Consider the following 24854-nt stretch of genomic DNA (forward strand, 5'->3'; position numbering starts at 1 on the left):
AGCACTGGCGTCAACTTACGGACGAAAGAGGAACGACTTGAACGCTGGACGGAACATTTTAGTCAACTCCTGAATCCCTCAACATTCAGTTGCAGTACGAGATTGGATCCCGAAGAAGCAGCTGAAAGCTTGCCGATTGACCTGAGCACAATTCGATTTGAAGAAGTGCTTGAAGCTGTCCACAGGTTGAAGAATGGCAAGGCAAGTGGACCCGATAACATTTCCTGTGAGATGTTGAAAGCACACAAGGGTATTGTCGAGTGGCTCTGGGACATCATAGATAAATGTTGGTCGACGGAAGTTCTGCCCGATGACTGGAAGGTAGCAGAAATTGTCCCATTATACAAGAGTAAAGGAAAGAGGTCAGAGTGTTCGAACCACCGAGGGATCTCTCTATTGTCAGTACCAGGCAAAGTGTTCGCTTCCGTTACTCTCAATCGATGCAAAGATTCAGTGGATCGCGTCTTAAGGGAAGAGCAGTGCGGCTTCAGAAAAAGCAGAGGATGCGCCGATCAACTCTTTGTCCTGCGTCAAATAATAGAGAAATCAATGGCGTTTCAATTGGATATTAGCTTTTGTTTCATAGACTTTCGAGCGGCATTCGATTCTGTCGATCGTGAGCAGATGTACCAGATAATGAAACACTATGGTCTGCCGCAAAAAGTGATAAACATCATAAGAAACAGCTATGATGGATTCAAATGTCGAGTCAAAGCCGAAGGTGAGAAGGGACGCTTATTTGATGTCAGAACAGGCGTTAGGCAGGGTGATGTGTGGTCCCCAATCCTATTCGGCCTTGTCATCAACTACATTTTAGCTAACTCGGTGCATGGAGGATTAGACATTGGGAGATTGGTGGCTGACTTAGATTTTGCTGATGATGTTGCTCTCGTGGGGGTCTCAGACAGTGAGGTGCAAGAAAACCTACATCGAATCGAGGCCCTAGCGGAAGCCGCTGGTCTGAAGATTAATGTGGCCAAAACAAAGAATATGGGCGTAAAATGCGACAGCCCAAATGTTGTTGCAGTGCCTAGTATCCAACAGAACGTGGAGATACTCACTGGAACACATAAAGGCAAACTAGGACTCCTGGCAGAGACATCTAGCCAGTCACGACTAACCATCGGCACGGAGGTGCTGCTGGGAACGAAAAAGAAAGCGGGCTGGTTCGAAACACAAGATGGCCGGAAGCTCAGATTGAAAAGCTTAGCGGAGGCTAAGCCAGCGTTGGTAGCTTCACAACAACAATCTGCAGTAGCGGATTTAGAGTCGCTAGAAAATGAGAGTGGGTCAGCGGTGGCTGATCAAGAGTCTTTAAGATGTCAGAACTGTCAGCGGCAATTCAGTACAGTTACCGGACGCAAAGTGCACCAAACAAGATTCTGCAAAGCCGGTTTGTCAAAGAATGTCGTCGACAAGTCAAAGTTCGAGCAACTAGAGGCGAGCCTCACCTGTGACAAGTGTAAAAGGAAGTTCAAAACAGTCAATGGCCGAAAAGTTCACCAATCGAGATACTGTGGCAAACCTAAAGCAGCTGCCACACGCGTGTTTTCCTGCAAAGTACAAGATGTTATCGGAAACGAGTTTGAAAACATAGAAGCGTTCAAGTATCTCGGATCATATGTCAGCCTCAAGCATGGAGACCTCCAGGAAGTCAATTGCAAACTTGCAGAAGGTAGACAACGGTTTGCTAACTTCCAAAATCTCTGGAAGAGCAAGCAGCTCAGCGTGCACCTCAAGTGCAATTTGTACAAAGCACTCGTTTTATCAGCCGTGCTGTACAGCTCAGAGACTTGGACTCTTTAGAAATTAAAGGAGAGAAAACTTGAGAGTTTCCACTGTGGTTGTCTTCGGAGAATTCTACGTGTGTCATATCTGGAGAAAGCAACGAACGATGAAATTATGTCAAGATCGCGAATGCCCCAACTATCCACGATGATCATGCTCAAACGGATAAAATGGTACGGTCACATCCAGAGAATGGAACCAGGAAGATTAGCCCGCAGTGCCTTCGATTGGGACCCGCCCGATCAATACGCCCATGCCAGACGCGCTCCTGGGGGGCAACGGAAAACGTGGATGAGTCAAATCGAAGGAGACTGTGTACGAAACAAAGTATCGTTCACCAGATTGCAGGAGAAAGCAGCAACCGGGTCAAAGAATGCCTTCAACAATTTCGTCGTACAGCACTTCACAGAATAACCAAATAAATAACTCTTCTTGTTTTGTTTGTATTTGTATTTGTATTTGTATTTGTTGCCAACCGTGCCTTTATTTCATATTTGGAATTAAAGTGTTGAAACAGTAGTAGTAGTAGTAGTAGTAGTAGTAGTAGTAGTAGTAGTAGTAGTAGTAGTAGTAGTAGTAGTAGTAGTAGTAGTAGTAGTAGTAGTAGTAGTAGTAGTAGTATTAGTAGTAGTAGTAGTAGTAGAAGTAGTAGTAGTAGTAGTAGTAGTAGTAGTAGTAGTAGTAGTAGTAGTAGTAGTAGTAGTAGTAGTAGTAGTAGTAGTAGTAGTAGTAGTAGTAGTAGTAGTAGTAGTAGTAGTAGTAGTAGTAGTAGTAGTAGTAGTAGTAGTAGTAGTAGTAGTAGTAGTAGTATTAGTAGTAGTAGTAGTAGTAGTAGTAGTAGTAGTAGTAGTAGTAGTATTAGTAGTAGTAGTAGTAGTAGTAGTAGTAGTAGTAGTAGTAGTAGTAGTAGTAGTAGTAGTAGTAGTAGTAGTAGTAGTGGGGGACAAAATCCAACCTCACCTCCACGTGGTGTCCCCTGGGGGTAGGTCATGTGCTGCGGCTCTACGCTCACATGGTCGAGCTAACGAGGCACTGGTCTTCTAGTTTGTGGCGCAACTAGTCGTATCTCAGCCTTCAAACACCAAAGCAATGAGTACAATCAACCATGGCCCCGAGTCCCGGGTAAGGGGTGCTAAGAATCTCCCGAGGAACCAACTCAGAATTGCAACTTTAAACGTCAGAACACTGACCCAAGCCGGATCTCTAGAGGCTTTGAAAATGGATCTGGCGCGATACAAGTTGGATATTCTGGGAGTGCAGGAGACGAGATTGCAGGAGCAAGAAATTGATCTCGGAGACCACAAGCTCTACCTGTCTGACTCGTGGTTGTCTGGTGTAAAGTCGAGACAAGGAGGAGTGGGCGTTGCTGTAAAGAAGTCATTGATAAACAGCATCGTAGAACAAGTGGCTCTAAGTGAACGTATTTGCTACGTCAAGTTCGCGGCTCAGAGTAGAGCCAATCTAGCTGTTGTTGTCTGCTACGCACCTACGAATGAAGCTAGTCTCCAAGAGAAGGATTTGTTTTGGAGTCAACTTTCAGACCTAGTTTCCAGTTTCAAACATAGGGAGCGTATTTGTGTCATCGGTGACCTCAATACAGAGCCTGGACACCAGTTGAATGACACCATGAGCTGCAGAGGCCCGTTTGGAATGGGTGAAGAAAATGAAAACTCTGAAAAGTTGTTATCATTTTGCACTTCACACAAATTGCTCGTAGGTGGTACATGGTTCCAGTATCGACAAGTGCATCGGTACACCTTCAACCCTCCCGATCCGAGTTGTCGAAAAAAGATGCTGGATCACATTCTGTTTGCAGAGAGATACAGAGGATGTCTGACGAATGTGAGGTCCAGAAGAGGGAAAACCACAATTACCGATCACGAACTGGTCATTGCGGAAGTATCTATGAAACTTTTGTCTAAAAAGTCATGCTTCACGCCCAGAATCAGTTCTGCAAAGCTGCAAGATGAAACAACGCGTGACTTATTCACGCAGGAGGTCAAGTTACATCTTGATAAGAGCGGCGATTTCGAGAATACAGAGCAGTCTTGGGACAATTTTCGAAAAGCCCTGAACCAAGCAGCAGTGAAATGCCTCCTTCCGGACAAGCGAGTGAACAAACCTTGGATTTCTCCAGATTCTCTGGAACTTATCCGGAAACGAGCCGATCTACAGTTAAAGAAACACAGCAGCGCGGAGGCGCTGTTAGAGTTCACAAACTGCTGTAAGGAAGTCAGAAAAGCTCTACGTGCAGACAAACGGACATGGCTTGAACGCAAAGGCCAAGAAGTGCAGAGCTTCGCGGACAGAGGCAACTTAAAGGAGGTTTTTGGGGCATCACAGCAGATTTGCCGAAACTGGAGGCCCCAGTTGACCAAATTAGTTTCAAGCACTGGCGTCAACTTACGGACGAAAGAGGAACGACTTGAACGCTGGACGGAACGTTTTAGTCAACTCCTGAATCCCTCAACATTCAGTTGCAGTACGAGATTGGATCCCGAAGAAGCAGCTGAAAGCTTGCCGATTGACCTGAGTCCAATTCGATTTGAAGAAGTGCTTGAAGATGTCCGCAGGTTGAAGAATGGCAAGGCAAGTGGACCCGATAACATTTCCTGTGAGATGTTGAAAGCACACAAGGGTATTGTCGAGTGGCTCTGGGACATCATAGATAAATGTTGGTCGACGGAAGTTCTGCCCAATGACTGGAAGGTAGCAGAAATTGTCCCATTATACAAGAGTAAAGGAAAGAGGTCAGAGTGTTCGAACCACCGAGGGATCTCTCTATTGTCAGTACCAGGCAAAGTGTTCGCTTCCGTTACTCTCAATCGATGCAAAGATTCAGTGGATCGCGTCTTAAGGGAAGAGCAGTGCGGCTTCAGAAAAAGCAGAGGATGCGCCGATCAACTCTTTGCCCTGCGTCAAATAATAGAGAAATCAATGGCGTTTCAATTGGATATTAGCTTTTGTTTCATAGACTTTCGAGCGGCATTTGATTCTGTCGATCATGAGCAGATGTACCAGACAATGAAACACTATGGTCTGCCGCAAAAAGTGATAAACATCATAAGAAACAGCTATGATGGATTCAAATGTCGAGTCAAAGCCGAAGGTGAGAAGGGACGCTTATTTGATGTCAGAACAGGCGTTAGGCAGGGTGATGTGTGGTCCCCAATCCTATTCGGCCTTGTCATCAACTACATTTTAGCTAACTCGGTGCATGGAGGATTAGACATTGGGAGATTGGTGGCTGACTTAGATTTTGCTGATGATGTTGCTCTCGTGGGGGTCTCAGACAGTGAGGTGCAAGAAAACCTACATCGAATCGAGGCCCTAGCGGAAGCCGCTGGTCTGAAGATTAATGTGGCCAAAACAAAGAATATGGGCGTAAAATGCGACAGCCCAAATGTTGTTGCAGTGCCTAGTATCCAACAGAACGTGGAGATAATCACTGGAACACATAAAGGCAAACTAGGACTCCTGGCAGAGACATCTAGCCAGTCACGACTAACCATCGGCACGGAGGTGCTGCTGGGAACGAAAAAGAAAGCGGGCTGGTTCGAAACACAAGATGGCCGGAAGCTCAGATTGAAAAGCTTAGCGGAGGCTAAGCCAGCGTTGGTAGCTTCACAACAACAATCTGCAGTAGCGGATTTAGAGTCGCTAGAAAATGAGAGTGGGTCAGCGGTGGCTGATCAAGAGTCTTTAAGATGTCAGAACTGTCAGCGGCAATTCAGTACAGTTACCGGACGCAAAGTGCACCAAACAAGATTCTGCAAAGCCGGTTTGTCAAAGAATGTCGTCGACAAGTCAAAGTTCGAGCAACTAGAGGCGAGCCTCACCTGTGACATGTGTGAAAGGAAGTTCAAAACAGTCAATGGCCGAAACGTTCACCAATCGAGATACTGTGGCAAACCTAAAGCAGCTGCCACACGCGTGTTTTCCTGCAAAGTACAAGATGTTATCGGAAACGAGTTTGAAAACATAGAAGCGTTCAAGTATCTCGGATCATATGTCAGCCTCAAGCATGGAGACCTCCAGGAAGTCAATTGCAAACTTGCAGAAGGTAGACAACGGTTTGCTAACTTCCAAAATCTCTGGAAGAGCAAGCAGCTCAGCGTGCACCTCAAGTGCAATTTGTACAAAGCACTCGTTTTATCAGCCGTGCTGTACAGCTCAGAGACTTGGAGTCTTTCGAAATTAATGGAGAGAAAACTTGAGAGTTTCCACTGTGGTTGTCTTCGGAGAATTCTACGTGTGTCATATCTGGAGAAAGCAACGAACGATGAAATTATGTCAAGATCGCGAATGCCCCAACTATCCACGATGATCATGCTCAAACGGATAAAATGGTACGGTCACATCCAGAGAATGGAACCAGGAAGATTAGCCCGCAGTGCCTTCGATTGGGACCCGCCCGATCAATACGCCCATGCCAGACGCGCTCCTGGGGGGCAACGGAAAACGTGGATGAGTCAAATCGAAGGAGACTGTGTACGAAACAAAGTATCGTTCACCAGATTGCAGGAGAAAGCAGCAACCGGGTCAAAGAATGCCTTCAACAATTTCGTCGTACAGCACTTCACAGAATAACCAAACAAATAACTCTTCTTGTTTTGTTTGTATTTGTATTTGTATTTGTATTTGTTGCCAACCGTGCCTTTATTTCATATTTGGAATTAAAGTGTTGAAACAGTAGTAGTAGTAGTAGTAGTAGTAGTAGTAGTAGTAGTAGTAGTAGTAGTAGTAGTAGTAGTAGTAGTAGTAGTAGTAGTAGTAGTAGTAGTAGTAGTAGTAGTAGTAGTAGTAGTAGTAGTAGTAGTAGTAGTAGTAGTAGTAGTAGTAGTAGTAGTAGTAGTAGTAGTAGTAGTAGTAGTAGTAGTAGTAGTAGTAGTAGTAGTAGTAGTAGTAGTAGTAGTAGTAGTAGTAGTAGTAGTAGTAGTAGTAGTAGTAGTAGTAGTAGTAGTAGTAGTAGTAGTAGTAGTAGTAGTAGTAGTAGTAGTAGTAGTAGTAGTAGTAGTAGTAGTAGTAGTAGTAGTAGTAGTAGTAGTAGTAGTAGTAGTAGTAGTAGTAGTAGTAGTAGTAGTAGTAGTAGTAGTAGTAGTAGTAGTAGTAGTAGTAGTAGTAGTAGTAGTAGTAGTAGTAGTAGTAGTAGTAGTAGTAGTAGTAGTAGTAGTAGTAGTAGTAGTAGTAGTAGTAGTAGTAGTAGTAGTAGTAGTAGTAGTAGTAGTAGTAGTAGTAGTAGTAGTAGTAGTAGTAGTAGTAGTAGTAGTAGTAGTAGTAGTAGTAGTAGTAGTAGTAGTAGTAGTAGTAGTAGTAGTAGTAGTAGTAGTAGTAGTAGTAGTAGTAGTAGTAGTAGTAGTAGTAGTAGTAGTAGTAGTAGTAGTAGTAGTAGTAGTAGTAGTAGTAGTAGTAGTAGTAGTAGTAGTAGTAGTAGTAGTAGTAGTAGTAGTAGTAGTAGTAGTAGTAGTAGTAGTAGTAGTAGTAGTAGTAGTAGTAGTAGTAGTAGTAGTAGTAGTAGTAGTAGTAGTAGTAGTAGTAGTAGTAGTAGTAGTAGTAGTAGTAGTAGTAGTAGTAGTAGTAGTAGTAGTAGTAGTAGTAGTAGTAGTAGTAGTAGTAGTAGTAGTAGTAGTAGTAGTAGAGTAGTAGTAGTAGTAGTATTATTAGTAGCAATACTGCAGACCTTTTCTTAGCGAGACAGCAGCAAATATTTTTTCGATTGTCATCTTCGACACCAATCTCGTCCTACTTGAAGCAGCTACTTTGGTTGTCAATTAAGAAATGCATTGTGTTCAAAACCCTATTTTGTGGTCGTATTGTACATTAGCCTGGCAAACTCCCACTGTTTTTTATCGTAATTAACAAATAAAACATGAATCTTACGAGGTCACAATTTTTCTACAATATTTTTGTTCCCAAAATTTGCTCCAATTCCCGTCGCCGTTGAGTGATATAAACTCTGTTTTGAGTTGAAAATTGTACCATCAGAAATTTTAGTCTGGCAAAATCAGGCGAAAATTCAAAACTTATCTGTTTTAAATTTCCTGCACTTTTGAGGTTTTAATTGCTGCTTAAACTAATGATAACAATAACTTCCACAAAGCCATCAAGAAGCTGAAACAACGAAAAGTTATCGAAGTCGATAAAGCTACGTTGTTTTCGCCAATCTTCTGTACAGGAGAAGGTCGTCCCTCCGCATCGAACAACAAAAATTGATCATCTTGACCTGGAGGAAAAATCTTAACCCTAATGTCCTCAGAGGCAACAAAACTAAGCCTTGCAGCGGCCAAGAGCCAGACATCGCAAGTTTCTAGGAAAGCTTATCCTCATCTCATTCCTGCAGTTACTGGCTGAACCTCGACGAAAGCAAAAAAGAAGTGATTAAGAACAACATCTACAATCACGTTGTTCACTGGAAAGCAATCTTTTTTACACTGCCAAGAAACAAGTTATGCCTTAAATTCGCCAATACTTGAATGAAATCATGTGTCATTTTAAATGATTCTAACGCTGAAACAGTAATGTACTCCGCAAGAGTGATGCCTCATCACTTTCTTGCAAGAACAAGAACGGAGGAAGAAAATAATGAAACCATTGAAAGAGGGCTAAATCAATGGATCAAGTGGGATAGAGTATCCCCTGTTTCTTGAATCAAAAATTATCCAGGAAAAATAAGCAGAATTAAAGCAAAACAACCTCTTGATGAATACAAAGATTTTGATTAATACATGTCAACAGGAAAAGCTTTCAATGATATTCGAAGTCATTGCTAAGGCCATTTCGTGTTGGCATTGTCCGTCAATATGGCTGTGACCCAGTGAAGATGCCATCACTGTGCAGATGCAACGAAAACTTCCTATATATGTCAGAAAGGAGGATACACGCACATGAGACAAGATGAACTTCGCGATTCCTTTGCAAACTTGTTAAGTGATGTCTGCCACGATGTCGAGAACAAACCTCATCTTAAACTGTTGCAATCTTAAACCTTTGCTTTTAAACCAACAACAGCTATTGATGATGCAGGATTAGATATCAATGCCAACGGACTTGGGGAATCGATGTTCAACAAAACCTTTTTGGCTGTGAAAATTTTTAGGTAGCTGACAGAAAGTTGCCCTGAAAGCAGTACCGAAGAATACGAGTACCATGTATCTATTTAAAAGAACAAATATGAACAAAGATTAACAGGTTGAGAAAGCAACAATTTGTCTGCTTGTCTTTGCTTGCACTGGTGGAGCTGTCCCATCAGCTTCAAAAGCCCTGAAACAACTGGCATCAAAGCTCTCTGCCCGAACAGAGGACAGCTACGCTGATATCATATCATAAATACAGACAAAAATCAGCTTTTCTCCTAAGAGCCATCATCTGCCTTCTTTGGTCAAGGACGCTTAAGCGGCGCGAAATTGTTGATGCTTCGATGGGAGCTGTGGTTGAAGAAGGGAGGCTGTTAGTTTGACTCATCTGCTTTCGTCATTAGCTGTTTGTTTTCAAATGCTGTCTGTTTTATTTTACTTTCTCAGCTGATATTTGTGTATATTATCATTTTATTGATAGATTTAAACAATACGAGTTGTTTTATGAAGACGTAGTGCTAGGAGTGCCCCGGACCAGCCAATACTCACCCCGTGTTGGGGAGCGGCATTTCTTAATTTACCTTTTCTAAAAATAAATTGGTTACCATGATTAGCGATAAGAAAGAGGATTCATTTAGGATCAATTTGGACAAAACTAAATTTCGCGCGTTTGCGTAGCTCCATAATCTGCCTCTGTGTCGCAGGCTCCATGCGCCGGAGCCCTCCAGTAGAAGCCTGAATACGAATTATTGTAAAGGAATACCGGCTGCTGCCCTAGATGTCTCTGTAAAGTTATCTGGATTAATGATTCAAAATAACCACATTTTATATATTGATTTTTGATGCTCATATCTATTTCGTTTGAAATTCTGCTGTTCGTCTTTCTCACTTTTGATGCTTTAATTCTTTACTAATGTCACGATTTGTAAATGTATATAGGAGTTGACTTGCCGCCCCCTGAGTTGACCGACAACCCTTTTAGGGGAGCCTTTTTCTTTAAATTGACCTTTTTCTCATGGACAGATATGGACCTAGAGAACTTGCCCTGAAGTTTATTCTACTACTACTAAACCTTGCATTTCCTGGGTCTCAAAACCCATGGGACAAACCTAAAGTCAACTATTACATCAACACATGTAAACAGACCATTGTTTGTATATCGACGTTTTCAGATAATGCAGCAACAACAACCCCCGCCGCGTCGAAGAATTGTTCCACCAAGTGCGCAAACTCCTGTTGCTCCAGCTGTTGGAGGTTTTCCTCGGAGTAACACTGTTAGCGATGGTTCAACAGGGTTTGCTCCTGGCGTTGGACACTTGAGACCAGCCACACTGGGTTATTTGAGTTTAACTTATCATTGAGGAACTGCCTCAACTTTTTCATACTGCTGCTACAGCGTGAGCTTCTTTTTGCAAGTCAGTAAGACATTGAACTGTATGGATTGTTGGATCTTTACGTTTGTGCCCCCGAAGCAGTTTAGTGGGTGCATAATATCCTTCAGACGCACGTGCCATATTTTTACATAATTATTTACTATGTAATGGTACGTGCTCTGTAACGGGGAAGGGGGGTACATGCTCTCAACATGCTCGGAGAGGGGGTACATGCTCTCAGCAACCAAAGTTGATTATCACGCTAATTTAAATTCAGTTACCAGACGTTTCCTTCAATCTGACTCAATCTTGGCAAATATGATGCTACGCAGGCACGTGAAAACACCAAAATTTGAAACTCAGCTACAAACCTCTTAAACCACCTAGGCGACGAAATGCTCCTGAGCAGCAAACTTTGAGATAGTAATCAGAAGAAAAGATTACAAAAAACATTGACATAATAGAGGCGACCAGCTTTGACGCTAAAAGTCGGCATGCAGCCACTGCAGTTGTAACCGCCTAAGTGCAGATTGTATTACTCTTTGAAAGCTGTTTGAAGATCAAGTTCCTGAAAACTACGTTATTTTAAGCAATGAATTCCTGGAACTGAAGCAGATAAAACTTCTTCAAATTAAAATCCAAAGGGTGAAGTTTATGGCCTTATCTCATTAGAAAAGCAGACTTTTGAACAATTAAATTAAGAATTATCATTCGGAACGCCTGATCGATAGCAAGAGGTTATAATGACTGATTTCATAATGACTGATAATGACAGCGAGACCTAGGGCTTCTCATCTCCTCAAATCTCAACTGGACAGAAAATTGTGAACTCCGGATCCAAAAAGCAACTGGTGCGTTTTTCCAGATAAAGCGTAACATATCAAACAAAAGCAGAATCTCAACAAAGCTACACGCCTACGCAGGATATGTTGTCCCAATCCTTACGTACTGCTCGCAACCGTGGTATGCCAGCAAGACATACCTATCGAAATTCGAATCACATCAGATAAAAGCGACAAAGTGGATTGTCAATGCACAAGTATCAGGATACAAGGAAAGCCTTTTAAAGCTCAAACTGCTACCACTTAGTATGTATGCTGAGATGCACGACTTGTATGCTAGAGCGGAATGAATACGATATTGAAATTGAGAATATGAAGAGAAAAAACTAATCAAATACTAGGCAAAATAGCAGAGGTGAATTTGAAATAAAGAACAATAGACTTGCAAAAGCAGATGAAAATTTCTTCCATCGACCAAAGCACCTTTACAACATTGTCTCCCGCGTATACAGAAACTACGGCGAAGTACTCAACAAGCAAACAATCACCAACATCTACTGGGAATACTTCACAAAAAGTTGAAATCAACTGAACAAGTGCACCTGGAAAATAATGTGCAAATGTGGAACATGTAATAACTGGAAAAAGATAAACTGAAATAGACTGACAAACACTGGGATTGACACCTCAGGGGCAATAACCCGAAGCTTGTACTACTGCTATTTCGGATATTTTTTGAAATGATTCACCTAAGTTAATTGTATCACCCCTCAAAATTATCAAGATGACTCAAAAGAATCGGCAAACTGATTGATGATAAAGAACTCATGCGCGTGATTAGGAAGAACTTGTATGTGGACTTATTGACGTGCAGATTCCTTTGCGAAGCCGCTCTTCTATTGTTGCAATCATCTTTTTATCTCCTCATTAAAAGTTTTTATAATCACAAGGATTAACGAAACAAAAGGAAACACTTGATCTTTTTAATTGCTCTCGAACGAAGTTCGTAGCAATTATTGTAAACTAATTGTCTTTTTATGCAAATTTATCGCTTGACCGTTTTTGCGCTTTTCTAGAATTCTTTGACTTCTCAAGTGACTTTTTCACTCACGTTCTTCATTTTTGAGTGATCTCTATTGCTCTCACTCTGAAGTAAAGCTTGTTGTTAAAATTGAATCAATTGCAGCATAGTTAAACGAAGGGCCTGATAGTCGAGCAGGCAGATCTTCTGGTGAGGGATCGGGAGGTCAATGGTTCGTTTCCCGGCGTGGTCAATTATTTGCACCCAAAAGAAAAATTTATCTAGGCTACAGCACCTCAATTAAACTGCTTCGCCTGTCGTTCAAAAGCAATTCATCCGACATTAGTCGGTTATGTTTTCTCGAAGCATTCATGGCACTCTGAAATCAATGCCAATTACTTCTTAGTTAACGTTGAAAAATACATAATAAATACTCAATTGTATGAGATGGTGTTTACATTTTTTTCCCGAGTTTATCTCAGTGGGTCAATAAATTATTATTATTATTATAAGTTTACGCACCATTTACAAACTCAAAAGTGCTTTCAAAATCAAATATTAAGAAAAAGTTGTATTTTGAGATAATCAAATTCATGGGGTATTAGTTTCATCTCAAAAGGCAACTTATTCCATTCGAAAGGAACAGAACTGAATGATCTTTGCTCAAATGCATTTGTGAAATTAGGAACCTTCAAATTGTACGCATCTTAGGTTTGAGATAGGTCGATAATTTGAAAAAAATCTTCAACATCAGAATTTGCTTTCTTCATTTGGGGCTTAACAATGGCCATTTTAAAGGACCGGGGGAAACATCCCGCCTTCAGCGAAAGATTAAGAAGTTTCAGGAGGTCGAGAAAATAATAATCTGGATATGACTTCACAAGATGTGTCGGAATGATGTCCAGTGGAGATGTACTGTTTGACGACGCCGAAATCAAATCTCTAAACTGAACGAATTCATTGAGTTAACTTCAGTTTTCAGAATTTCAGGACCTATCGCAGTGGGAATCGATGCAATAATACTTTCCAATTTGGATATAAAGAACTCGTTGAAGTCGTTTGCAAGCTGTTTTTTTGTTTTTATATTTCTACATGCTGTTCTACATCTTGACCAAGAAGCAATTTTAAGGTGGCAAACTTTTTACAGCTACAATTTTCCATCAACGCATTCTCAATGTATAATCCACGCTTCTCTAAGAATTTTTCAAAATACATATGGGTAACATTTTCCTATTCAGATTTCAGAAGAGATGTTTTCGACTTTCTGTATTTACGCTCTGCTTTTCTCATCTTTCGTTTCAATCTCAAAAGCTCGTGGTCAAAGAATGGGTGTATAGTAAATGTTCTTATTTTGAGTGGAAGAACGGAATCCAAAATATTCTCCTCAAACCTTAAGACATATCCCATGCTTCATCAATACTTGAGGCAACATCAAACTTTAAGCACGACTTCAATAACTTAATAAAACCTTCAGAGTCAAACTTCTTCCAATTTCTATACATCAAACGTTGTTGAGATTTGCGTTGTTTCACACTGCTGAGCAAGAAACAAATGAACGAATGGTCCGAAGAAGTTATGAAGTTATTCGATTTAACATTAATTGAAATATTATTTGACGCAATAATATGGTAAGAATGCCACCATTTCTATGCGTTTTCTTGGAGACGTCATGAGTCAGGCCGAAATCATCAAAAAATGAGTTCCAAATTTTTGATGCATCGTTATTTACACTCAGTGAAATGTTAAAATCACCCAGGAGAACAATCTTGTCGAATTGTCACCTGTTCTCTTCAAAAAGAATAGTAAAGTGATCAATAAATGTTTTAACATTTAATCCAGGTGGTCGATAAACAGCGAACAGCGATGACTAAACTGGTAGCCCCAACAGTTAAAAGAGGCATAACTGCATTCTAAAAATTCAGAGGTAAAATTTTCCAAATGGAAATCATTTCTGTAAAAGAGGCAAATCCCACCTCCTCTTTTATGCACCCTTGGTGCACTATGGAAAAGAAACCCCGCGGGACAGCACTGCTTTAGAATAAAATCGTCATGTGAGTTGTTCGTAATCCACGATTCGACAAGTACTCCCATACTAATTTCATTTACTTCCAAGAGGGCATTTACATCTTTTGTTTTTGTTCCTGACAGAGCGTAAATTTTGTAGACAAATGTTTAGTTCTGTAGATCTTTGTTTCGTTGATCTTAATGGAGAACTGGCTAGTAGTCAATTTTGATCCACTTTTTTTAGCCAATCACGGGCGGCCTCCTTCAGGTAAAATCTTGACACCGTAACGTTTTCAGGCCAGAAATCAGGTAACTTAACTTTCTCTTCATCCAACTTAAATACACAATGGAACGCTTTCAGGTGAGCTTCTGACTTCGAAATTTGGCGCATATGAAGTAGTTCGACGTTCTTTTCCACACAGTACTCCTCCATTTCTGATGCTGTTATGTTCCGACTCAATCGACCTACATATAAATGACGATGCTTCGGGGGCTTTTTGATACCCTTCATGACTGCTGGATTGGTGTTCGTTCCCGTTACCTCCTTAGTTGATCTTACTTTTCTCTACAGTTTCAAAATCATCCGCTTTTCTCTTTTTGTTTACTGTCGCACTGATAACTGGATGAGCTGTCGTTTCGATTCCTGCCGGGTCCACTTTTTGTAGCTTTTAGAAAAGGGAATTCCGGTTTCTCTATCAAAGCTATCTCATTGCGTAGCATTGTCACCTCGCGGATCAAAGAATCAACACAATCGAGCTTTTTCTCAACGGCCGTGATTCTGTCCAGCGCAGAGAGTTCTGCAGTAAAGCTAGGAGTACAACCAGCACAGGACCAGTAGATCATTCCTTTGATATTTGCGGTACTTAGAATTCCCAAACAACCAAAGTGAACATAAATTTTCTTACATTTGACACAAAATGCACTCACTTGTACATTGCAAGGCTCGTTACAAATATTGCTGAGAGGTTCGGGCAGTGGTGGTGGGGTACCATGGTAACTTGGGAAAAAAGAGGAACTAAGGGAAGTGGCCGCTGTGGGCCTAAACTAATTAGTCAAACAAATGTGGAGAACGCTCACACCAAATTTTTGACAAAGAGAAATATTTAGGATGGCCAAAAATGTAGGGAAACAATCAAGCAGATGCGGATAACTCTCTCGCCAAATGCTTGATTTCAAATATGGAATCGTAGATAATTCTCGTATAATATCCTCCGCCGGAATCTGAAATCCCCGTTTACTGGGGCTACCCAAACAAAGTCCGGCCTCTGATACAACACTAAATAACAACAATCAAGAGCTGAAACAGAATTAAATAGCCTCCTGAGGACACTTGGAGACTGTTTAATAAATCCAATAGAGCTTTTATCCAAAGCTTCATTGGAATAATGGTTAATACCCGCCGTCAACCTCTCAATGTCTATTTTTTAGGTGCTCTCCTTTTTTACAATTCAAAGAATTAAAGATGTATTGGGGCCTTGTCCTTTTTTAAAGATCTGTTCACACGTGTTCATGATTTTTGAATTCAAATTGAGGTGATGATTTTGGTTAAACCGGAACAGGAAGTGGAGCGGAAAATCGAGTGGTTTTGCGGCGTGAAATTTATCTATTTTAGAGTAGAGTGAGAAAACGGTGTATGAACAAAATTTCGCATTCTCGCTTGTTTTATTGTTCACATGCGGCATTTTCGCTTTGATTTTCACAGATTTACCGATTTTGTAAATATAGAGTTTTCTAAATGGTTTTTCCAATTCTGTCAAAGTCCACTCTGGGTTTAGTTTGTTGTTTACTCATTGAAAATTCTTTGAATTGTAGGTCAAGACTGCTGTGTTTTTTTTTAATTCGCTTTACCTTCTTTCACGTTCTTCATTTTACGTGAGTCACGACTTTCGCGTCGACTTCTGACTGTCCTCACTCTCTGTTTCAACTAGATGGATTTCAAATTCTTGCACTCATTGCTGTACGTAATGTCGTTAATAAGGTCAAAGTCAAAAGGGCAGAATCCAAAGCGGGATAAACCGATAAAGCACGGTCAGTAATTCATAGTGTTTTAGGTTATCAAAGTTCATTAGAATGATTGCTAGCTGACATTAGTATTAAGCTTCATAGCCTCCAGTTTAGAATCTGAATTAAATTATTTTAGAATTCAAGAGAGAAAAGTGCTCACCAAACAAATTAGAGTACTTTTTAACAGTAGGAAGAAAAAGTTGTCTCAATCTCTGCCTCTCCTTTTTTCTTTTTTTGTTTTAATCCCGATGTGCGCTAAGGGCGGTCAACGAGTCAACAACGGCTATTTCCGGCAATTTTCCGCCTATGTTAATATTTAAGTGGCAGCTTTTGAACTTTTCATCTCAAATATCTAATTTTAACAGAGCTCTACTCTTTTAGAACTTTTTCCTATGTGTGTCATATAACAGTTACACTCCGACTTTAATCCCTGGAATTCTTGAAAATAGCTGCTAGACAATTTATCTATCTTCATTTTTTGCTTTTATCAATTCCAATTAAGGTGTAAGAGGTCTATCTCGGCGAATTTCCGGCAGTCTGTGCAACTCCGTCTTTCCCCTTTTAATCTATTGTCAGCAGTTTTTAATCTGTTCTGCTTTTCTGTCTTTTACTTAGGTCATGTGGTGTCGAAATTTTTAACATGGCCAAATTTTTTCAAGGTGTTACTCCAACCGGTGCCGGAGCTGGGACTCCCTCAGCAGGGGGAGGTGCACCTGCTTCCCCTATCACGTCAGTGGTGAAGATTGTGGTCTGTGTCATCCTGGCCATCGGAACCATCTCTCTCCTCTCCTTTGACATCATTGACGTCGATTCTTTCTTTGGTACGGATTGAGAGTCTACAGATGTGGTCAAAATTTCGAATCAAATTTTTCTGAGGCGTAATTTTTGCTTGGTATAATATGGTTACATCTAAGAGTATCTTGAGCTCGCAACTTACCGACTAATTATGAACTAATGTTATGGTGCCTTAATCAAGAGCAAAAGCTGCATCCTGAGCGGTCGATAGGCCACAACTAACTTTATAAAACTTTTTGCCCTAATGTTTGTAGCAATATAGAACTTAAAGAACAGACACTTTTGCGAATTAAATCTGTGGTGAAATTATGTAAAATAATGGGAAAATGTAATGACCAGTTTAGCTTGTTTTGAACGAAGTGTTCTCTCGGAATTAACGTGTGGAATTTTGGTGCCATACATAAACTAACGGACTATTTTGAATGTATGTTTTGAATGCTAATCATACATGAACTTATAAAGTGAATGCCTGCACCTTTATAACTGATTGCCTGGCAGTATGGGTTTGACAGGCTTCCACTTGCTACTAATTCAGCGACCTTACTTCACACAACAAGGTTAACTTGTCAACCATTTCAAACGGAATGCAGTGTTTAACGTCCTCAGAAAAAAATCAATGGAGCAACTAACCTTGATAACATAACAGCATGCGAAATGAAACCAAGAAGAATCCGATAATCTGTTCAGGAATCGAAGAAGTCCATCTGCCGGATTCGATTTTCGCCAAGAAAGACATAGCAGAACCTCACGAGTACGATCCCATATCAGTCGCCTATCTCCGCAAGAAACTCGAATCAAAGAATCTCAAACCTGAACTCCGGAAGAAAATTGTTGACAAGTTGAAAGTTATTGACGAAATGGAAGCAAAACATGGGAAAATGAAGAAGCACCCACCCGTTGCTCCAAAGGCAGTCCCGAAACCTCACGGTGCTCCGACGCCCGAAAGCACAAAGAAAGTTGCAGACGTTAAACCGGATCCTAAGGTTGACAGCAAACCAGCTAAATCAGGCCAGCCTGTTGCTCCGGGTAAATCCAACGAACCCATTATAAACCCAGAAATTTACAAGGATGCTTTGGTAAAGATGCACGCCGGTTTTTCTGTGTTTTACGATAAGGTTAAAGAAAATATTGACTATGCGCAAGAGAATATTGATACTGCATCTCTGAAATCAAGCTTAAACATTGACACAGATGCGTTAAAGTTGTCTGTATTCGACCAGTTGAAACCGTTCATGGATAAATTGAACTTGAAAGGTCTAGACCTTACAGACCGTGACCAAGATGGAATTCCTGATGTCATGGAAAACGACACAGATGCGGATGGGGTTCCAGATATCCTTGAGGACAAAAATAATGATGGGGTTCCAGATATTTTGGACAACCCTGAAATCCAGAAGAAGTTGAAGGAAAAACAGAAAGCACAACTGGCAGAAAAGGCCAAAGAATCGAAACAAACAGAGGCAAAGCCTGAAGTTACTTCTGAGTCTAACAAAGAAGGTAGCAATGGGATATTTTACGGCACGGATGATGGTAACGGCGGAGATGATAACAGCGATGATGATGATGATGACGACGACGACGACGATGATGATGATGATGATAATGACAATGACGGTGATTCAAGTGAAGAAGCCGGTGCTGATCTGAAAGAGCCCGCAAAAGTTGATAACTCCGAGGAAACAACCAAAAGTGTTCCACCTCCACTTAAGAAAGCGCCAGTGAAATCTGAAAGCGTCTCCAAAAAGGATGTTAATCGAACTTCTCAAAGCGCAAAAGTTCCACCGAGCAAAGTTGACAAAACGGCTAAGGAAACACCAGAACCGAAAGCAGTCAAAATCAAATGTGCTCCATTTGACAAAGAATGCACCTCGCAAACTGACCCTCACATGCACGCCGTCAAAAAGTTGATGGTAGTGTGTCCAAAGTTGAACCCGAAATGTCTGGCCAAATACAGAGATCAAGTTATGGCCGATACGGACAACGATGGAATACCTGATTTCCTGGAAGGTGATCTTGATAGTGACGGAGTCTCGGATCATTTGGAGGTGGATAGTGATGGAGATGGCGAGGAAGATTTCATGGAAGAGGATGATGACTTTGATGGGATACCAGACGCTCTGGAAGTGGATTCTGATGGTGACGGAATCCCGGATGCTTTTGAAGACGAAGATGGCGATGGAATTTACGACATCTATGCTAGGGATTCCGATGGCGACGGTATTCCCGACTTCCTGGAAGACGAAGATGACGATGATGTTCTGGATTTCCTCGAATCGTTTGAACCCGAGATTTTTGAAGCTTACGAAGCCGAGCTTGGCGACACGATAGCCACTGATGAGAACCCCGATGACGACGGTAATGATGATGATGATGATGACGACGACGATGATGATGATGATCAGGAGCCGGAGGAACCAGAACCGTACGTTCCGGATGACGACGACAATGGTGATGGGATCCCCGACTACCTTGAAGGAGACCTTGATGAGAACGGCATTTTTGATTACCTTGAGGATGACGAATTTATGAGTCATCCGTTTAATCAGCGAAAATACGCCCAAATGTTGGAGGATGCACGAAACGCGTTGAGCAATGACGGTGTAAACGATGGATCCAGAAAATTGTTGTCTAACGTTGAATTAGTAGCAAGTGAAGGCGTTTTCAATCCAACCGTTGCTGGTGATTTGTTTCAAGTTGCATATGACGATTTGGTTGCAGGAGCAGTAATTAACGATGATAGTTTGATGGAAAGTGTCGAAGATGTTGTGGCTACACCAGGACTGAAGATGGGGGCAAACAAAGAAGCAAATGACATCAAGGTTTTGAATTCTGGAATGCTGTCAATAGTGGATTTGAGGTTCTCTGATGATATTGAGACAATAGAGAAATTGATTGAAAGAGTAAGTGAATACTTTTCGGATCATTAATATTTTTGCAAAGATAATTAACATAAGATAATTAATTTGCAAAGTAACTAACATATCTGTCTCATTGATAAAGCGTATTTTCGACAAAAAAATGATAAATAGTGATTTCTTGACGAAATTGTTAAAAAGACAGGTGATGTTTCCTTACTAAGCGCTTATAATTCACCGTGTTGCTATTTCAGCGTGAAAGGTAAATAAATGATAGTCTTGAAAATCAGTGACTGTGGGATATATCTTAGTGCGACTGTTTTCATGGCTTTGGTTAAAGTGCAGAAGTTGTTGCCAATCTTTTCACTGAGCTTCAAATTACCCTCAACCAAGAAACAAACTATTTTCTGGTAAAATAAGATTATTAATTGCTCTCGAATAAAGTTTTTTTTAAAATTTTTTAGTTGATCCATTTGGTCCTCAAAATCGTGAATTACTGGTAAAGCGTGGAGTGCATTAATTCGCTGAACAGCTCTCGTAGATCTTTCTCAGTTTCTAAGTGTACAATTCACCGAAGCTGCCGAGAAGACATAACTTAATGGTATGAACGACAGTTTTGGCGGTTTCAACTCGCCCCTCCTCACCCTGTTCTCTCGAGTTTTTTTGTGTAAATAGTTCTGATGTGCTTTGTGTGTACTACTGGCAGAATTGTCCGAGCTTCTCGGATTCCTTTATTTTTCCAGCCCTCAACTGTTTTCCGGGTTGGGAACTTTACGCTACCCATGCTTCTCTGGTAAGGCAAATGTTTCACTTTTTTAACCTTTTCACACTTCGTACGTACCATTTATAAACATTTTATGTACATTTTAGTTAAAAGAAAATTTTAAAATTGATTTGAGAAGAAATAGCGATGAAAATTTTTCATTTCTCAGGAGGAAAATCGAGGCATAAGGTTCTCAATTTTGACCTTTTCATGCTTCGTCTACGCTTGCGCTTCAATAACGCTAAAAATGTAAGGAATCAAGTATCTCGTCAAATTGCTTATGAAAATTAGTTTATTATCCAGCAGGTTCAAAAAAGATCCAGAATGCCGGAGAAAAAAATAGTAAAAATAATGTTGCAGTCTTAATGCTTCAAAAGTTTTTTTAATCTCCGTGTTTGTAAATAAATTAAAAGATTTTTTCGGTTCCATTAGCTTCTGATTGCTTTTAAAAAATTGAGGATAAGTCCGATCTACATCAGAAAGTTTTGACGGTACCTTCGTTTAATTATTTTAATTGAACAAAACTCAAAGTTCTTTTTTTGAATAAAATGCTTTCTCATAGAGATATTTAGTAGCATCTTCTACTTGAAAATCCAAGTTCCACGGTTTTGCTAGTGGTCTGAATTGCAGGAAATCATTGAACAAATGAGCCTTTGATTACAAATGAGCCTTTGATTACAAATGAGCCTTTGATTTCACTTTCGTGCTGAAGACTTAGATCAATTTTGTTTCCACAAAGTTCAGTTTCCGCTGTTCTTTATCACCATGCTGAAAGTCTAGCGAGAGAGTAAATTTCTCTGTTTTAGTATATATACGAAAGCAATTAATGAAAATAAAACAACTGTTTATGACTCGTGAAGGAGAAACAGAAAGGACAACGTACGGACCCATGCGGATCACCAAGCGTTGCCCTGTTAAAAACATAATAATCATCTTTGAGCCCCCCAAAAATTGCCAACTTTGTCGAAAAAAAAATCTGTTTTTTTTTAGCTGTCAAATGTAAGAGCTAGTTTCCATAATTAATTGTCGTACCTTTTTTCGCGTTGCTTTTATTCTGCTCCTATTTTTCATTTTTTTTCAGAAATTAATTCCATACAAATTTATTTCGCTTTAGCTACTTTTACCGGTTTTTTTTCAACAATTCTTTAAATCTCCAAGCTAGTTTTGTTCTTAACTCAATTTATTCAATCGGCGAAGTTTTTCACCAAAACGCGCTTGAAAGAAGCGGGATCAGTCGATAAAATCCAAAATGGAATGATTTAAATCGATTATGCCCATTTTTAGAAGCCCGCTGCCTAAACATTTAATTATTCTCGGTAGCCGGGTCTACTGCTTAAGTATATTGCTTTTAAAACTATCATCCTCTCATTAGGAAGAAGTCTGTGTAAATACCAAATTAAAAATTCCTATCAAATAAACGCGAGCCTTATTTTTCTTTTTTAAATTGCTATAAACAATCTATTTTTCATTTTTTGCTTCTTCGTTCAGTCGGTCATGAGATTGAATCGCAGCGTTTTTGGATGATCTGGAGATGATGCTTTTAGGACTGATGTAATTTTTGCTCGGTTTGAACTCAAATTTTATTCGAAGACGTTGTTTCAGAGAGAAGTGAAAAGGTGTCTCTAGACTCTCGAGCAAAGTTAGCAATTATTTTAAACATTGTGTCTTTTCATGCAAAATTTTTTCTTGACAGTGTTTGCTTTTTGTTCTAGAACATTCTCTCTCAATTTCGTTACTCGAGTGACTTTTTCACGCTTGAATTTATTGCTATAACAAAATCGATTATAAGATAGGATATTGTAAGATAGGATGTTGCATGGATAATGTTTCAGTCTTGAACGTATGGGAGGTCGATGGTTCTAACCCCTCCCTAGTCGAAATTTTTGGTACCCATACAATATTTATCTAGGTCTCAGTCCTCTCTGAATTTAATTGCCACGCCTATCGTTCAAGAGCAATTTGTCCGACGTTAGGCTGTTTAGGTTTTAATATTTGTCTGCTATGTTGATTTTCGTTAAATATCTACTACCATGATCAAATTTGGGAGACTGTTTGTAATGGCTCTTTGATCTTCAGGTTGTATATTTTGAAAATATTATTGAAAGTTTTTATTACGAATCTTTAATTTTTCTCATAACATTAGGTTTCTGTTTCATAGTTTCTAATCCACTTGTTTTGTCGTTGTTTTTCTTCAGGAAATTTAGAACAAAATAGTTTTCGATGGTCATTGTGTGCGTAAAAATATTTAATTTTTTCAAATCTACCCTCATTAGAATCCACATTAATGTAAAACTCATTGTTTTTGTCTGCTCTTCACTCATTCGTTCCGCCTCATACCCCCATGATAATAATTGTAATTTGATAGGTTCAGACACTTCCTGGGCCATACAGAGCGGATGATTATCTCCCTAGTATTTTGTCTCTATTCATCTCAGCATTTCAATAAAAACTAGATTTTTTGAAACAAAATTTTTTGGGTATTTTGAAGTGAAGTGAAATTTTGGCATGGCATCGATTGGGAACAAACGATCGCTGAGCTCTTTGCCTCTTTGATTTTATCTTCGCCTTATCTTAGATTGTCCTATTGAATGAAACAGTTGCTGAACTTTGCAATTCTTTCCCAGTTGATGGCTAAGGTGAACTGATGAGTTAAGAACTTTGCTCTTTTTATGCTTTTTAATAAATGAATGTACCTTGCTACTCCTCAATGATAAAAATTATTAAATCAGGACGGGGTGTTGTAATGTCATTGACTTGAACTTTTTTATCACGCCTTTGTTTCATATTACTCGTTGCCCCCAAATTATACCGATAACTGATTGTCTCATTTGATTAATAGGAAACAGTCATTTTGATCCGCTGCTGTTAAACTGATCTTTAATAATTTGAGTTAATATCTACAAATTTAATAACGCATATAATATGAAACAGTGGCGAGATAACCCAATTTCAAGTCAATATGAAATTACAGATGTGACAGCTAAAACGTGTACATTTTAGAACAACCTGCAAGAAGCTGTATCTAAATGTGATCAATTGATATCATCCAAACTTCCTAATAGTGGATACTTGAAACTACTCAAAGGCACTGTTTTGTCTGAAATGGCTGAGCAGCAAAGAAGTAACGAGATTCTAAGGCAGGCGATAGAGTCGTTAAAACAGGCAGCACAAAGCGAACCAGAGGAGGGGACAACTTCCAAAACGAGGATGGAGGCGTATGTATTGGCAGCCAGAAAAATGGCATTTTTAGGTACAAAATTTTGGTAACTTTTCAAGCAGTCGCTCGGTATAATTTAACTATTTGCAATTGGTGTCTACGCTTTGTCATTTTATTTGAAAAGCGGAATTATCATTGTAAAGCCCAGAAAGCAATCGATTAGCTCAGAATTGGTTGATATGTGGATCTTATTTATAACGAGAACATTTCATTTGTAGAATTAGCGATTATTATAATACCGCTGATTGTGTGGACTGTAGAAACAAAGCTGCGCGTTGCTAAGCCTGCGATTAGAATTTAGAGCACACAAAATTATCATGTAATTTAAATCAACTACTCTAATCAAAAATTGTCTCATGAGTCGATCTATTTTTGAGTCAGACGAAAAACATGTGACTATAATTACTGGGGCTGATTTTCTCGCTCTTTACTTTTGGGCTGCAGGTAATCAATGATTTTTCAGGTAAAGCTTCCGGTTCGCTCCTGGTAGAGGGAATGAAAAAGTTTCCAGAAAACAACACAATGGCCCGATTGTACATAGTGAGTCTGCTCAGAGCTGGACACAATGGCAAGGCAGAGAAATTTATGAATGAGGTATTATTACTGATTTTTAAACTCTCCTAAATTTCATCTAATTGCTCCGATTTAAATTTTCATAGGATGTTCATTTCTTGGAGTGTTTGTAAGATTTTCGTCATACTCTATTGGTTGTTCGTATGATTAATAGCCGCCCTCATCTTCTCAGCCGCCTATTATAGCGCTCCTATTTTTTTACAATTCAAAGGATTTGAATTGCATTGGGGCGCTGTCTTTTTTTAAGATCTGTTCACACATTTTCATGATTTTTGAAGTCAAATTGGAGTATTGATTTTGGTCACGCCGAAACAGGAAGAGGAGCGAAAAAGCGAGTGCTTTTGCGGAGTGGAATTTTTTCGCTCTAAATTTAAAGTAGAGTGAGAAAACGGTGTTTGAACAAAAATTCGCTTTCTCGCTAGTTTTTTGTTCACATGCGGCAATTTCACTTTGATTTTTACTGTTTTTTCGATTTCTTGGATCGGATTTTTTTTCTAAATGGTTTTCCCAATCCATTCATAGTACTTGGTCTAGTTTTCTGTTTAGTCAATGAAAATTCTTTGAGTTGTACGTCAGGACTTGTCCTGCTATGTTTTTTTTACTTCG

The 24854-nt window shown here is 39.8% G+C and overlaps 1 protein-coding gene across 1 annotated transcript in view; it reads left to right on the forward strand.

Moving 5' to 3' along the window:
- Nucleotides 1-9921: 9921 nt before the first annotated feature.
- LOC142354364 (uncharacterized) overlaps nt 9922-24854 on the forward strand; it is a 29323-nt gene continuing 14390 nt past the window's right edge. The window contains exons 1-5 of the mRNA XM_075406638.1: nt 9922-10196; nt 16705-16866; nt 17528-19740; nt 23459-23708; nt 24139-24269. Coding sequence (XP_075262753.1) covers nt 10037-10196; nt 16705-16866; nt 17528-19740; nt 23459-23708; nt 24139-24269 — 2916 coding nt within the window. The 5' untranslated portion in view covers nt 9922-10036. The remainder of the gene's footprint in view (nt 10197-16704; nt 16867-17527; nt 19741-23458; nt 23709-24138; nt 24270-24854) is intronic.

This window comes from Convolutriloba macropyga, chromosome 15 (genome assembly GCF_964194025.1).
Source record: "Convolutriloba macropyga chromosome 15, txConMacr16.3, whole genome shotgun sequence".
In the NCBI taxonomy this organism is placed as follows: domain Eukaryota; kingdom Metazoa; phylum Xenacoelomorpha; order Acoela; family Convolutidae; genus Convolutriloba; species Convolutriloba macropyga.